Genomic DNA, 15,100 nt, shown 5'->3' with positions numbered 1-15,100 from the left:
CCTGTTAAGAAGATACTCCTATAAATGTCAAAAATTTGTGATCTCCACCTACCAACATCCTGACACTATCTGTGTCAATAAAATAATTCCCAATGTTTCACTCAGACATGAGATCTACTTAGAACATAGGATTTGTGACTGTTAGCACTAAAGCAGGTTCACAAAAGCAAGCTTAACTATTTCTACTATTCCAGTGAAAAATGCCAATTTTACTAAATATTTCCTGACTGGTTTCAACAATTTATTTCCTGTCAGCTGCTAATGGCAATTACAGAGCTCCAGCAAAGTGCTTTATGCAACACGTGATATGAGATAAAGAAAAAGCATTACTTAAGCTGCTTAAACTAGGTTTGCACACAACTTACATTATTTATTATAGTGTGAGAATAAAATGTGTAACATGCTATCATGCATAGTACATGGTAAGAACATGCATTAGTTCAAGTTTACAGTAAATCAGAACAACAGTGGCAGATGCTGACAGCTGCTTATCTTGAGGAATTCCCAGAAATAGCAGCAAGTGATGCAAAAAAAGGCGCAAAATCAGCTATTTAAGACACCCATAGAACAGTCACTCTTGGTGAGTTAATCATACAGACAATAACAAAACCCACGGATATCTTTCCCACCACATTCAAAGAAATTGAGTTCAGCACTTGGGGTGAGAGTGTGCCCCAAGCAAGGTTATGCTGCTGACTTGAGGGAGCATCCCTGCTCTGACACACATCACTCTTTGCCCCCAGGTTAGCATCACCAATCCCCTGGCCTCACCGAAGGGGAGGATGAGCAGACTTTATGCAGAAAACAGGCTACATAAGTCGGTTGGAGAATGCACTCACCCCATGGGGCTGGGAAGGGCCCAAAGCTGTGGCTGGGCGAGGAAACTACAAAAGATGGGGAGCAGGTCTGGATATACCACACAGATTGTTCCAGCTTCTGCAGAAGCCCTGTCTTTCAGTTAGGAGAGACCCTCTCTTTCTCCTGCCCCTTTCTGGAGGGTTTGCCTAGGAGACTCTAATCCAGAGTGGACACATGAGACTTCTGTAGATTATACAATAAAAGGTTTTCAAAGACCTTACTTTTCTCTGTGTTATTGGCTATACGTCACAGCAAGAGCTGGAAAAATACATGTGAATCTAGTGTTTGGCTATTTACTATATCATTCTTCAATCCCCCATGGTTAAGTCACATTGCTGTGCATCTTCTCAGGAAAGACCGAACAGAATGAGACACATCTGCTGAAAATGAAACACTTTCTCCTCAAAAGAACTATGCCTAGTCAAGAAAAACAGACCTATTTTAGTAAATACATGACTCTGTTGTATGTAGTACACCCCAACACCCAGAGACAGCTCCTATGTAATCCTTTGGCATTCAGAGTTTCACTGCTCTGGGCACCCTAAGGTTCATCACAAACAAACCCCCATGAAAATGTCATCAAAATATAAACATCAATATGTAAAGTGCTTCTGATTTTCTGCTTACTGAGGGTGACATCCAGTTATAATTCATGAGTGAAACTTCTTTAATTCTTACATATTATGTGGGCTCCTGCTTTTGTCCAGCCCACGAGCAGGTAAAGACTCCCTGCATCAGCACTCCAAGTGTGGGATGGGCTTCTCTTTATTAACTATGCAATGCATTATGTGCATATCGTACTTCTCAGACAAAACACTGCTTACCTTAGTATCCAGGATTGCAAAGGTTTTACTTAAATGGGTGCTGTATTCATAAACTTGTTAAAATAATTTCCGTTAGTTTTGAATTGAGTTCTCAGAGATACCTACATCAGTGAGCCTTCAGTTAACTTGTGTCAGGCTGACTTATTCATCCCTGGTGTTGTCTATATAGAAATCCTTAACATAGAATTTACCTCTACTTTGGCCTGTAGAGGGGATTTTTTCCCACGTAATTCCTACTAGAGAGAGTAAGACAATAATTCTACAAAGGAGCTAAAGGTAGTCAAAGAATCAGAATACTTTGGTAAAGTATTTTTAGGAAAGATCAATGGGTACTCCTCTCCTAAAGCACTTTAGGGGCATTTTTTAGAAGTTGGAACACCATCTGCTCCTAAGTAGAACTCTTACTCAGTCCTTCCTTCTTACTGATGTAACTGATACAAGCAGTCTGCAGATGGAGCCTCCCAACACAGATGGAAAGGGAGTTGGGCTGGATACAGAGACTACGTTTTCTTTCTGTGAACGTGCCTTGATATAAGCTGAGGGATGCAATCCAGATATGTAGTGGGGTTGAAAAGGTTGGGATCATGTGTGCTATATATGTTCGGAAAAACAAAGAACAGGTTTTTATGTTACTCAGTTAATTACCTGCGAATTAGTAATTACCAGTCAATGAGATGGTTTTTTTCTTTTCCCCTTGGGAAAAATTCTGCTCCTATTTAAAACCTTTTCCTTGAAAAAAAACCCCAAAACCCAGAATGTAATGCACATAAAATATAAAGTGTATTAAAATCTGAACATTTATTAAAACCAAGCCTACAGCAAAACAAACAATAAATGCTTTTCTTTTTTTTCTCTTCAAGAAATGTATTTTAACTAACTAACTAACTATATATGACGGAACACTGGAACAGGCTGCCCAGGGAGGTTGTGGAGTCTCCTTCCCTGGAGACATTCGAAACCCGCCTGGACACATTCCTGTGTAACATTATCTAGGTGTTCCTGCTCCGGCAGGGGGACTGGACTAGATGATCTTTCGAGGTCCCTTCCAATCTCTAGCATACTGTGATACTGTGATACTGTGTGATATTTAAGAAAACATTTGGTGACTACTTAGCTGACTGATGGCAAAAAAAGTGCACCAAATTATTTGAGAGTATTCCGCTATTAGCAGGAATGTGAAGATCTATTTGAAAACCTCAGGTAAACTCCCTGCTTGTTTTATACACAGGAGTAGTTGATTAAAAGAGGACTGCTTGAATGAATAAGCAATTAGGATCTGATTACATTCAGGTAAATTGTAGTAGGCTTTATTTTAAAGAATTAATAAATGACTCTCAGCTTATGTCTAAACTGCTCTCAGAAGGTCATCAAGATCTCTTACTGCCCAGCCAAGTACTGAGATTCCTTCTTCATTGCCACAGTGCTGATTTTTAACAGATTTCAACTAAGTAATTTCTTTGTAGAATCGTCTTTAACACTGTGGTCACAGTTCCTTACCCATAGAATAAAATCTTGCAAATATGTGTTTAGTTTATGCTAAAGACAGGCTCATTTAAATAAGGGAACTGATGTTCATTTACTCTAGTGTGAATGAAGCCTGCTGCAATGTTTCTAAAAGTGGATCTGCTCTAACTGCAAATCCAAGCAAAGAGCAACACTTTTACTATGCTCTGTGGCAACTGCACTCTAATGATGTTCTCAATTTTGCTGTACACTTAGCTGTTCTTAGAGCTGTATTTTTCTTAGCCAGCCTTTGCGTGAGATATTGTTTCATACAGCGTGCAAGCACTCTACAAGGAACTTCAGTATGAAGCACATATTTTACAAGAGTTTTATGGCGATCTGGCAAGTCTTAATTATCTTAAAAACTTTTGCAGGATTAAAAACTGCCTTTCATATGAAAACAACTTGCTGGGATGAAAGACTGTGCCTCATGAGGATGCTTCTCATGTAAATGTGCCCAGCCCAACTGCTCTTCCATGTGGAACACTTTCTTAGTAGTATTCTGTTAACCCAAAGACCTTCTAAATGCAAGCTGATTTTGACTGATACTCTCCTTCTCAGCTCCTCTTCCCACAAAGGAATTACAGGTTTTCCCAGGCTGCTCTGGGCAGTATGTGTGGAACATTGTCCCTGGTTCTGCATGTCCTGCATTCTTCAAATCCTGCATTACAATGTGTTTTTTTTTTTATTAGCTTTTCATCTATCCAGCCATCCATCTGGACTGAAAAGTTGCATATGCATATGGTGCTAAATCTAGCTCACTGTCTTTTCCTGCTGCAACTCCTTATCCATCCATGAGCCTTCCCCCTCTTGATTTTATCCCATGCTATATTAGCCTACAATTGATTTTAAACTCCAGGGACAAGAAGCAGCCAGTTCAAATTATTTGTATAATATAGCAGTGCCTGTAGCCTTCAGACACTTTGGGCACCTCTCCTGTGAGGCATTATACAAATACATTGCAAATGAGAATATCCGTCTCAAGAGCTTACAGGAAAGTCAGTCAAGACAGGGAATAGAAAATATTATTGTTTTCCTTTTCCAAACAGAAAGGTAAGACATCCAAGTCACTCAAGAAGTATGGGACGGAGCCTGCATTTAAATAGAGATGTTTATACAGGATCACAAGCATGGTCCCAGTCTGTCTGACAGCCAGCATGAATACTTACAGCACTAAAGTAAGCAGTGAAAGCTGAGCTATATTGAAAATAAAATCAGAAATCTGCATTTACAGTAGCAAATAGAAGGGGAGAGAGAGATGATACCCTGGCATCACCTACCAACAGCAAGAAGAAACCAGTGATCAGGAGGAGGAACACTGGTGAAGAGATCTCCTCCTCATCCCAAGAGTTGCAGCTGCTGCTGAGAGAATATATATGCCATGAACATATAAAATATAGATTTATATATACAAATATACAATAGGAAATAGTCAGTATACAAATACTTACATGTAAAAATAGCTTTTTACTTTCCCCTTTTCATGATTTACAAAAGCATACAAAGTTTCCTGTTGGTTAATGTTTAAGTAGTGTGAGTAAACCCTGTGTGTCATGTTTCACACATAATTCTTTCAAGTGTTCACAGTATTGGCTATTACAGTGTTGAATCTGACATTCCAGATATTAAAATATTCATAGGACACATTCTAAACTTAAAGCATTAATTTAAATACAGTTTAAATAAAACTTACATGTATAGTTGAATTATGGTCATATTACAAATGAGTCTGCTGCAGTTGAAAACATTCTATGAGAGTAAGCTTGGAAATACATATTTCAACTAGAGATGAGTATGTTTTAAAATTCTTGAACTACCTCTTGATGTGCAGATAATACTGCAAGGGGGTGAGTTCTTTCAACTCCATTTGAAGCAATGCAAGCTGAAAGAACCCCGTATTACAAATTATGCTCAGCAGGAAAGCAGATGCACAGAACAATTCATCATCAGATCCAGACACACTGTCACTTTCTTCAAATACCCAACAGACAAGAATAAATGACAGGTACCATTGTTTTTGCGTTAAGAATAAATTCTCTGTAGCATTCTTCATCAGGAAAGTGCTTTATGGATTTAAATTAATCCTCACAACTCCCTTGTGAGGTAGATAGATACTATCCCTGCTTTTAAAGATGGAGAAACTGGAGATTTTAAATAAATGATGATGACTGCCTAGGAAATACTGTCAAAATGCAGGTATTTGGATGTTGAAGCAACTCTAAGACACAACTGGAGTAAATGGAGATGTTTGTGAGACAATACTAGCCAGCTTGGGTAGTGACAGTAGGGTTGGTAAAACACCCAAAGGTTCAGCATGGACTGCAAAACACAATCTTTGCTAAGTGCCATGCTGCTGGAGCTAAACTGTGGGACAACTGCCTCCAAAAGTAGAAATCACGTAATCCAATCAGGTGCAGCCTGACCAGGGTGGAAGGAAGTTGCATTTCAGAAGTTATGAACTAATTGTGAGCCTTAAACAGTATCTTCTCATGCAAGAGTTGTGTACAGTTCAAGAATCCTGGTTAGCTCATCTCTAATTTTACCATATATGCAGGTGCTTGCATGTGTTCAGGTGTTTTTTTAAATCAATTCACTCATGGACTTTGGAGGTCTGTATTTTACCTCATATTTCTTTTGTGGAAAATTTCTTCCAATACCAGCTGCAAATATGAATTTTAATTATGTAAGGTGATGAACAAGTTTTAAAGGACCATCATGTCCTCTGTGTGCCCCTGTATATACAGGAAATCTCATCTGTCTTTAATTGCTACTGCCTTGAAATGAAATCCAGTTAAAGCATAAAGTGCATTGTGTGGAGTACAACCCTAAGAAATAACAAACAATGTGTCTGCCTCCCAGAGATGATCAATTTGCTTAACAGCTGAACCATCACCCTCTTTGTCTTCTGGCTTTTAGTTTAGTGTTACCTAGGCTGAGAAAGGCCAGCCAGATGTAAGCAAAATTGTTGTAAACTGAGACATTTTTGTAATATGCTGTTAAGGGAGTGTTGAGAAAACCAGTATCAAGACACTGTCCAGTTGGGGTGTGTAAATATTATTGTGTGTTTCTTGGCCCATTTAGCAAATACTTTCTTTTCCGTGATAAACCTATGGCCTCCATATGGAGCATTTTCATGCAGAAAGTATTCCTCGCATTCATCTCTTCCTGGCTCGTAATAGTGATAGGGAACTTTACGAAAGCTTTCTGACCTAGAGAAAAAAAAACAAACCAAACAAGAATTATTTGCAATAATATATATATATTTCCAATAAGTATATATATTAATATATACTGCTTCTCGATAGAGGATATCAGCATCCTTGCTTGTATCAGAATTAGTGCATCTAGCAGGATTAGAGAAGTGGTTGTCCCACTTCACTCTGCACTGGTGAGGCTACACCTTAAATAACGTGCTCGGTTTTGGGTCCCTCACTACAAGAAAGACATTGAGGTGCTTTGCCTGCGTCCAAAGATGGGCAGCAAAGGTAGTGAAAGGTCTAGCGAACAAGTCTTGACCAGCACAGCCTCTTCCTCATAAAGGAGCAGCTGAGGGAACTGGGATTGTTTAGCCTGGAGAAAAGGAAGCTCAGGGGAGATCGTGCTCTGCAATTACCTGAAAGGAGGTTATAGCAAGGTGGGTGTCAGTGTCTCCTCCCAAGTAACGAGTGACAGGTTGAGAGGAAATGGCCTCAAGTTATGCCAGGGGAGGTTTAGGCTGTATATTAGGAAGAATTTCTTCACCAAAAGAGTTGTTAAGCACTGGACAGGCTGCCCAGGGAAGTGGCGGAGTCACCATCCCTGGAGGTATTTAAAAGATGTGTAGATGTGGCACTTAGGGACGTGGTTTAATGGTGGACTTGGCAGTGCCAGGTTAACAGTTGGACTCAGTGATCTTAAAGGTCTTTTTCAACATAAGTGATTCTGTGAATTATCTGAAATCCTTTCTACGTGTCAGCACCTGAGCTCCTTCACAAAATTGTATAAGGGCTTTCATTAGAGCATGATTTCAATTATTTTTTCCTATGGAAAATGAAGCTAACTGTATCTCTCAACATACACTGGTCTTATCAGTCAGTAAGAAGCTGATGGGCTGACTTGTATGGGTACTGCACATTTTGTTTAACCAGTGAGAACTCAGTCCATAGGGCTCCATCCCTAATCAGTCTGTTCTCATTGGATAGCCCCAAATGTTGAAACTGGTTCTTGAACTGGCTGAATAAGACAGTTATAAGAACAATATATAGAATTGCAGCTTTAAGGGAACCCATCATTCTCTGCTGCCAACAAACTGGAGTGCTATCGTGCTGTTTACTGGTTTTGCATCAGTGCTATGCAATGCCAGCTGGCTGAACTCTGTGAGGACAACTTTAGTCCTGTCACCCCTCATCTCAGGGAGACTAATGTGTTTTCATAAACAAAGAACAACATATGTTCATTCCATCTGGATGACTCAATCAGTGAGATCTGCAAGTTCTAAAAAGTCAGTCTCTAATGTTAAGATACCCTAATTAAATAGCTGTGACTCAAATCCCAAAATCTTTTTGTTAGGGTTTGCCAGGAATGAGTCCCACACTGGAGTAATAGAGAATGAGGAGTGAGCGTCTGCACAAGGACTTTAGGAGCTGAGGACCCCCCAGACTGATTACATGCAAGTCTTGAACCAGTCTAGGTACAGAATAGTAGATCTGCACTAATATCATACACTGTTTTTGACATTCCCTGGTTTTCTGAATGAGGAATAGTTACATTTTGTATTTTTATACCATATACTGTAGATTAAAACATTTAACTTGGACTTCTAAAGACTGTATTTAGTTAACACTTCTGACAACAGGATTAATCGTCACTGTAAGGTCACCAGCAGTAGTTGGTTGGAATTTATGTCAGTTTACTGCGATAAAGCTTACAGGACTTGTTTTATCTAATTAGAAACATGCTACTACCCAAAACAAGTCATGTATAACCTAGAAAGTTCAAGTAGGTTTCTCAATGGTGGTGAAATGTAATTTCAGGTAACTATCCTAGGCTAACAAGTTTCTTTCACTTCTAGGTGTATTTGGCATTCAGAGAATCAACATATTAGTATTTCCTCTATAGATTTGTTTTAGCAGTAGAAGTAAGTACTAGAAAAGCAGAAATAAGTCAGAAAAGTATGAACATACTCTGCTTCCATGTAATTCAGGAACTGCAAAAAATCTTTGATTAAAAATAGTTCCTTATGACAACCAATGTTAGATTTTGTAAATGTTTTTATCAACAGTAAATGCCATATCAGGACTAAATATGTTGACAATACTGTCACATCAATGCCAAACAGTGGGAAATGACTGCCTGATCCATTCTGGGGATTTATGATATTAAAATAAATTGTGAAATTTTGACAAGACATCAGAATTGTAGATGCATGAAAATAATTTCCTGTGATCTTACTTGCAGTAGGTGTCATTTATCATCCCATAGACGTGAATTCCATAGCAGGCATCCATAGCCAAAATTAAGGTGAACCAACCCGTGCTGAGATATGAACCTGACTGGACCCTGTAAAAATACAAAATACACAAAACAATTGCAATGAGAAATTAGCAACACTTTGCCAAAGAAGTATAATCTATTGCCTGGGACAAAAGGCATAAACCAACTTGACAATCTGTCAAAACAATACAACTATATTGAATTATTTATAGATATGCTCTCATTCTTCCCAGCTTGGGGCCTCAAGCAATTGTCCACAAAAGAGATACCGTGTTAAATATCTGAAGCCAAACAAAGCGTCTCCCATAAGACAGAAAATAATCTGGTTTTACATGTGAAGGGTAGCAATTAGTAGAGTGTGTAAAATGAGATAAATTTCACCAAAAAGCAAACTACTGGCAGAGTTTGTGCTGTGTGCGAGTATGCACCATCCTCTTCCACAAGCAAAACCTTACTTTGCAGTGGACTAGTCTCAGCCTGAAAATTCATGCAACAATTAAACTTTTAAGGACATTTGGATAAAAAACCATTAAATACAAGACTTTCAAAAACATTACTCTGTGCATATCCCTTTACATAAGTTTGTGCTATCATTCTTAAAGATAGCACAGCAGAGAGAAAAACACAAGAGGACAGTGCCCAGATTGATAGCCTTTGATCAAATAACTAGGTGCATTAAATCAGTCCTAAAGTATTACCTGGAGGAGTGACAACAAGTGATGAGTAAGGATTTGGCTCTCATGCTGGCTATGCGAGCAAATATATGCTCTGTTAATTACAGACCAAATCCCATTCAGTCTGCTGACACAAATGTTCCCAGTGGGGAACTGGAAGACAACAGAGCTACTCATGTAACCTGGGCAAGCAAGACTTACTGCCTTAAAATCTTGTAAGTAATAAGAACACACTTTTCTCTCATTGCTTATGAACTGATTGAAGTCTAGCTTTGTGCATATATTGCTTTCAGTTTGATTGAAATAAATGAAAATAATTGTCTTAAAATTATAAATAACTTGTCAAATTTCCAAAGAAATAAATATATCACAGAAGTCATAAAATCATCTTAATAGAGCCCCAACTTTGGCTCAGTTTGAGAGAGCTGAGTGAGTAATAGGAATGGATAATTTAGCTTAATGCCACATCTTTTAGCTCTTGTTTTTTGGGTACAGCAGGGAGCAGTCTGTTCTCCATCATAAGCTAAAGTAGTGTAAGGTTTGCACACAGTTAAGTTTTGTTGCAGAAGAACTCACAAGCAGAACTATGTATGAATCAGTTATCCCCATCAACAAAATCTTCCAAAACCATTTTCATTGCAGGGTAAGAATAAAGCTTTCATGTGGAAAACACACCATCATACAGCAACTTATGCAGCCTATAAAACCCAACTGTCCTGCGAGACAGAAGAAACAACCTCAAGTGTTTCTTGCTGGTTCAGAGCGAGAATGTAGTACATTATCCTGTCTCCCAGGTAAATCTCCCAGTTACTGGCTTTTGGCTCAGATTCTGTGTTACTTCCTTGATCTTTCTTGTTGAGGTTTGACTAAGTACTAATTAGGATGACTGGTGAAAAAGTAGTTGTACAACCTTTATAATGACATTACATGCCACATACACGACCAAGATTCATATTCCTTCTCTGATCAATAGCTTTTATTATGGATAGTAGAAAAGCTCCAATGGATTTACTTTCCTAAGGAAACTCCAGTACACAACATTTTTTTTTAATTGAAAAACAATTACCTCAACTCCCAGAGAGTTTTACTGTACTCAAGAACACTGAAAGTAGTTTAGGCTACATCTTCTCTTTCTTGCCCATGTCTATCATCTTTCGTGGGTTAGCTGGTGTAAACTTTTTTCCCTACCTTTCCTGAAATGTCCTTTTCCTTTGGGAAACTCCTAAGTTTAACTGCTTTTGTAAAGGACCATCCTGGTAATAATAAATAAAGGGTTAACTTAGCACCGAAGAATGAAAAGTGAAAACAAAAGGTAGGTTTTCAAATACCTGTGTTTCATTAAGTGGACACCAGCTATAATTGTGCTTCTTTACTTGGCACTTTTATATCCGCAAAACTGTACAATGGTTTATCTGTCCTGTTATGATCTTCATTTCTTCAAACAGAATGTTCTGTTACTGTCTAGCAAAGTGAATTCCCAATCCAATTCATGTTATTTTTGAGTAACACTCAGCCATGATAAAAATCTGCATTGCTTCTAACTTGCTTTCTGCTCTTACACCAGAAGAACACTAGCCTTGAGCTTTTAAAGCCATTTAGAATCATAATAATCATTTATAAGAACACTATGAAGATCAGGAACCTCCAGATAATGGAGGTTTATTGGAGAGTACTATATTGACAGCAGTGTCTGAAACTTGCTATACTCAGGAGGAAAAAGGAATTTTAAAACAAGAATTAATCAATATTTCATGTCTTGTTTTAACACCATTGGACCTTAGTCCTCTCATCTATATACTACACTAGCAGGATAAATAAAAACAGCAGAGTGAGTTCCCAGATACCTTCCCTTGGAGATGAAGTACATGACAGAATACAGATTATATGATTTAAAACAAAGCACATTCCTCCCATTTTTTTTCTCTGAAGATAAGTAGGGACGCTAGGGAATATACTTAAGCATTGGGGATCCTGGATGATTTGGTAACACCTTAGAATTCAATCTGATACCATAAACATACTTTAAACATTCTAATGAAAACAATATTAGAAATATGAAAACAATTTTAGCTGTCCCCCAAAAGTCATACATCTCTGCATACCTTTTAAAATATTATCCCATAAAACTGTAGGGCAAAGCTATGTCTCAGCCCTTGCTATTACGCTAACACCGTGCACTCAATTTATTTCTCTACAGGAGAGCTTTATATGTTTAGGCAGGACTTTTTGAGACTCATTAGAAAGAGTTCCTCTTGTTACTGTAATTGAATTCAGATTTCAAATTTTACACACTGAAAAGAATCCTCCTTATGTGTAGCATAAGGCTATGTCACTGTGCAAATCTGAGGGAAGGAGGACATTAATCCCAAAATAAGGAAAATAAGAGTTTGTTAAACAGCATCCATAGAACTACTGTAGGCAAATTTGTTGTGATATATGTCCATACAGCAAATCCAAAATTGTTCCCTATAGCTCACAGTGACTTTTTCTTATACTCTAAAATTAATGGGGCAACAGATCTAGGCAGGAAATTGTCTCAACAGCTCAGGAGAGAATAATGCACCGTTTTTCAAAAAATGCATTTTAAAGATGTCTTCTTCTTTCATGACATGATTTACAGCTGGATGCAGCAATAAAAAGGCAATGCTCACAAAAAATTACTTTGTTTGTTTATCTTGAAAATGAAAGCTTATTTTTGATACTTCCTACATTATTAAGATTCTTGAGGAAATGTTAGTGTTGGGATGTAATTCATTCTGCTAAATACCATACAGCATTTCAGGAAAGTACATACCCATATGCTTAACATGAAACATATGAAAAGACCAATGGAATCAACATTATTAGGATACTTGAAACAAAGTATATGCTTACCTATCTTGCTCTTAGGAAAGGTTTAAGTGCTTAAAATGTCATTATTTCAATTCAGAATGTAAAAGTAAGCTCCAAGATTAATATTTATTTGCAACTTTCAAGTCTCAAAACATAGAATTTGCATTTTTAGAAATGCTTTCCATAAACTCCAGTAGAAAGAACTGATTACAGTTTCTCATAACACCTCAAAAAAGAAAATCGCCTTCTATATTTTAGAATATAGTAAAAAATGTGTTTAGGATTGCTAGAATTGTAATGTGTGATACACAAAGCTTTAATTAAAAATTAATTAAAAATAAAAGCAATTTAGACAGGGTTCATTAGTCTTAGCTTTCCAATATTCAACAAAAAGCATAAGAAATTGATATAAAGAAGATGGAATAGAGAATGCCTTATAAAAATATTGGTGACTGGAATTAATCTTCTTTGACATCTATAACCATGCTTTGATGTAGGCTAAATGAAGGAAAATCTACTTCCTTCTCTCATCAGAGGAAAGTGGAGGAACATCAGATATTTTCTTAATGATCAAGGGCAGGTGAGTTCAAATTGGGTAAGAGTTTTATTGCCACTGGAGTTCTGATTTTACCACAGAATTCTAGTAAGTTCTTTTCTTTCTTCTGTTGTTTCAGGATTTTTTATGTGCACAATCAATTCTAGCTCTATGGTTCAATGCACTGTAATTTCCAGTGGGGAATTCAGTGGTAGAAAAATAAAAAACTGAAAAAAACAAGAAGTTTGTTAAGCCCGGGATGATCTGTAGACCAGCAATTTGGTGTCAATCTGATTGCAGAAAAGAATTTAGAAGCCTTTTTTTTTAAATTCTTTGGGGAGAAATTAGGGAGCACCGAAGGTCAATTAGGAGTGTTAATTAACACGAAAGACTAAGAGTTGTGGGACTTCAAGAAGCTATGAAGTAATAGAGAGCTTGCCAAAACCATTAACTAGACACTTTTTGCTTAATTTCAAAATATTGCAGTAAAATAAAATTCAACAATGACAGATTGAAATGACAGGATTCTCCAGGGCAATTAGATGAGAAAAAAAAAAATCTTTTCATAAAGGCTGTTTATAGACTCTAATCCTCAGATGACCCTCCTACCAAACTACTGAATCAGAAGCAGCTTTACTTGCAGCAGCTTGTCAGGCCCCTTGATTAATAAGTATAAATAAAGGTGTTGGTCAAAATAAACTGAGAGACCTGTAATGCACAGGGTGGAGGCTTCATAATATGAGATGTCCTTCCAACATGCTAAAAGGTTTTTACAAATGATTCAAAATAAATAGCAATATTTTCAAGAACTGTGCCAAGGTTAGCTTTAACTGCGTTCAGGTAGACATGTCACTGGTACTTATCTGGAGTGCATCAAGATACTGCCAATCTTCTGGGAAGGGGTCAGTATACTGTGGTTTTGCCTGGCTTTCTGCCACTTGCCCTGTGTCAGCCTTGACTGTGACTGACCCTCGGGAATGAGGGTGGAAGGTACATGTTCCCTCTGCACTTCCTTGTTAAAGAAAACCAACTCTTCTCCCTGGGTTACTGTAGGTTTTTGCATTGCCAAGTAACAGTGTGTTTCCTTACAACTAAAGATATCGAAAATTGGTCTACCAGCACAAACTGGTGATCAGTTACTTAATTCTACTTGCTGTATCTTCTTAATCTTCTCAATATACTAGCCAAATCAATGCTACTATTGTCCTTATATTGACTGAGATTTCTTTTTTTTCTGAGGAAGCATCTCTGAATACAGGTGCTGAGCAAGCCTTCTTTGACAAATTAAATGCCCACCTCAGTCACGGATTTGGTCTATGCCTTCCTCTTTGTATCAAAAATAGAATTGCAAATGACAGATTAGAATGAGCTGACAGAAAAAAGTCCCAACTTCTGAGGGAATGGCAAGGTTCAGTTTCCTACCATCTCTATTTTGAGGAGCACCTATACTTCTCATGCCAGAAAGCTGTTATCTTGAGAGGAAAAAAGGAAGGAAAATATTTGTACAGGTGAAGCATAAGAATCTAAATGTTGAAGAGTATTACTCTAGCCTAGGTTTAATTCTGTTTTCTGTAAGACTTAGTGCTTTGTTGCTAGTGGTTTCATTATATACTTTCTGGGGAAAAAAAAAAGGCAAAAACGCACAAGAAGAGCAATGAAGATGCAAGCACAGAGAATTGATTTCACCTGGTAAAATTGGTAGCTATTCCTGCACTCTAAAGATACCTGTTAGGCAGTTGTTTATCATAATTATTCATTCTTCATACATGTGTGCATGCACACATGTGCTTGCTTTGCATTCTGTACTGATGCAGAACATCTAATAATAAACACCCATGTCCCTCTAGCAGTGAGCAGACTGTCTCACACATTCAAAAGCCCACACCATGCTTCAGGTCATTTTGAAAAGTGAAACATTTATATATGGACAGATGTTTTATTATCCATCATATATAGTTTTATGCAAAGCTTAAACAAATGGAATGCATTATGAATAGCACAAACCACATTTCAGATTCAGGCAGGGGCTCTGCCCAGCAAGATGTACCTGGGAATGGAGAAGTGATGCACTTCTGCTAGCCAAGACTCTTGATAGATCATCCTTACTGCAAGTTCTGAAAATCAAGTGTGGTCAGGTGGCATACCACCCAATTAACCTCCAGAAATACAGGTTTCCTATCTACATTAATACTGCACTAGTGGAACACACAGAACAAGAGCCTGTTTCAATTGGATTTGCTACAAACCCACAGTAAAGGCTACTCTTAGGTCACAAAATAGCTCATGAGAATCTGCCTCACAATCTGATTTAAAAAGAGATGTAACAATTAATATATCCCATGTCAAAATGGCCTTGGAAAAAAGATATGTGGGACACATCTGAATGATCACAAAAGAGAACA

The 15,100-nt window shown here is 37.7% G+C and overlaps 1 protein-coding gene and 1 long non-coding RNA gene across 3 annotated transcripts in view; one reads left to right on the top strand and one right to left on the bottom strand.

Moving 5' to 3' along the window:
• Positions 1–4,623: 4,623 nt before the first annotated feature.
• The window catches only part of ST6GALNAC3 (ST6 N-acetylgalactosaminide alpha-2,6-sialyltransferase 3), a 251,347-nt gene continuing 240,870 nt past the window's right edge, over positions 4,624–15,100 (bottom strand). For both annotated transcript variants that reach the window (XM_061451534.1, XM_061451533.1), the window contains exons 4-5: positions 8,616–8,723; positions 4,624–6,394 (exon numbers count right to left, since the gene is read on the bottom strand). In XM_061451534.1, the coding sequence (XP_061307518.1) occupies positions 6,208–6,394; positions 8,616–8,723 (295 nt within the window). In that variant the 3' untranslated portion in view covers positions 4,624–6,207. The remainder of the gene's footprint in view (positions 6,395–8,615; positions 8,724–15,100) is intronic.
• LOC133268444 (uncharacterized) overlaps positions 5,063–15,100 on the top strand; it is a 38,046-nt gene continuing 28,008 nt past the window's right edge. The window contains exons 1-2 of the long non-coding RNA XR_009743071.1: positions 5,063–5,190; positions 7,734–7,854. This is a non-coding gene — a long non-coding RNA (uncharacterized LOC133268444). The remainder of the gene's footprint in view (positions 5,191–7,733; positions 7,855–15,100) is intronic.

Source organism: Pezoporus flaviventris, unplaced genomic scaffold, assembly GCF_033815535.1.
Source record: "Pezoporus flaviventris isolate CSIRO_AGI_PZ_B2104156 unplaced genomic scaffold, CSIRO_AGI_Pfla_v1 ptg000013l, whole genome shotgun sequence".
NCBI lineage: Eukaryota > Metazoa > Chordata > Aves > Psittaciformes > Psittacidae > Pezoporus > Pezoporus flaviventris.
This window is presented reverse-complemented; position numbering and strand designations above follow the sequence as displayed.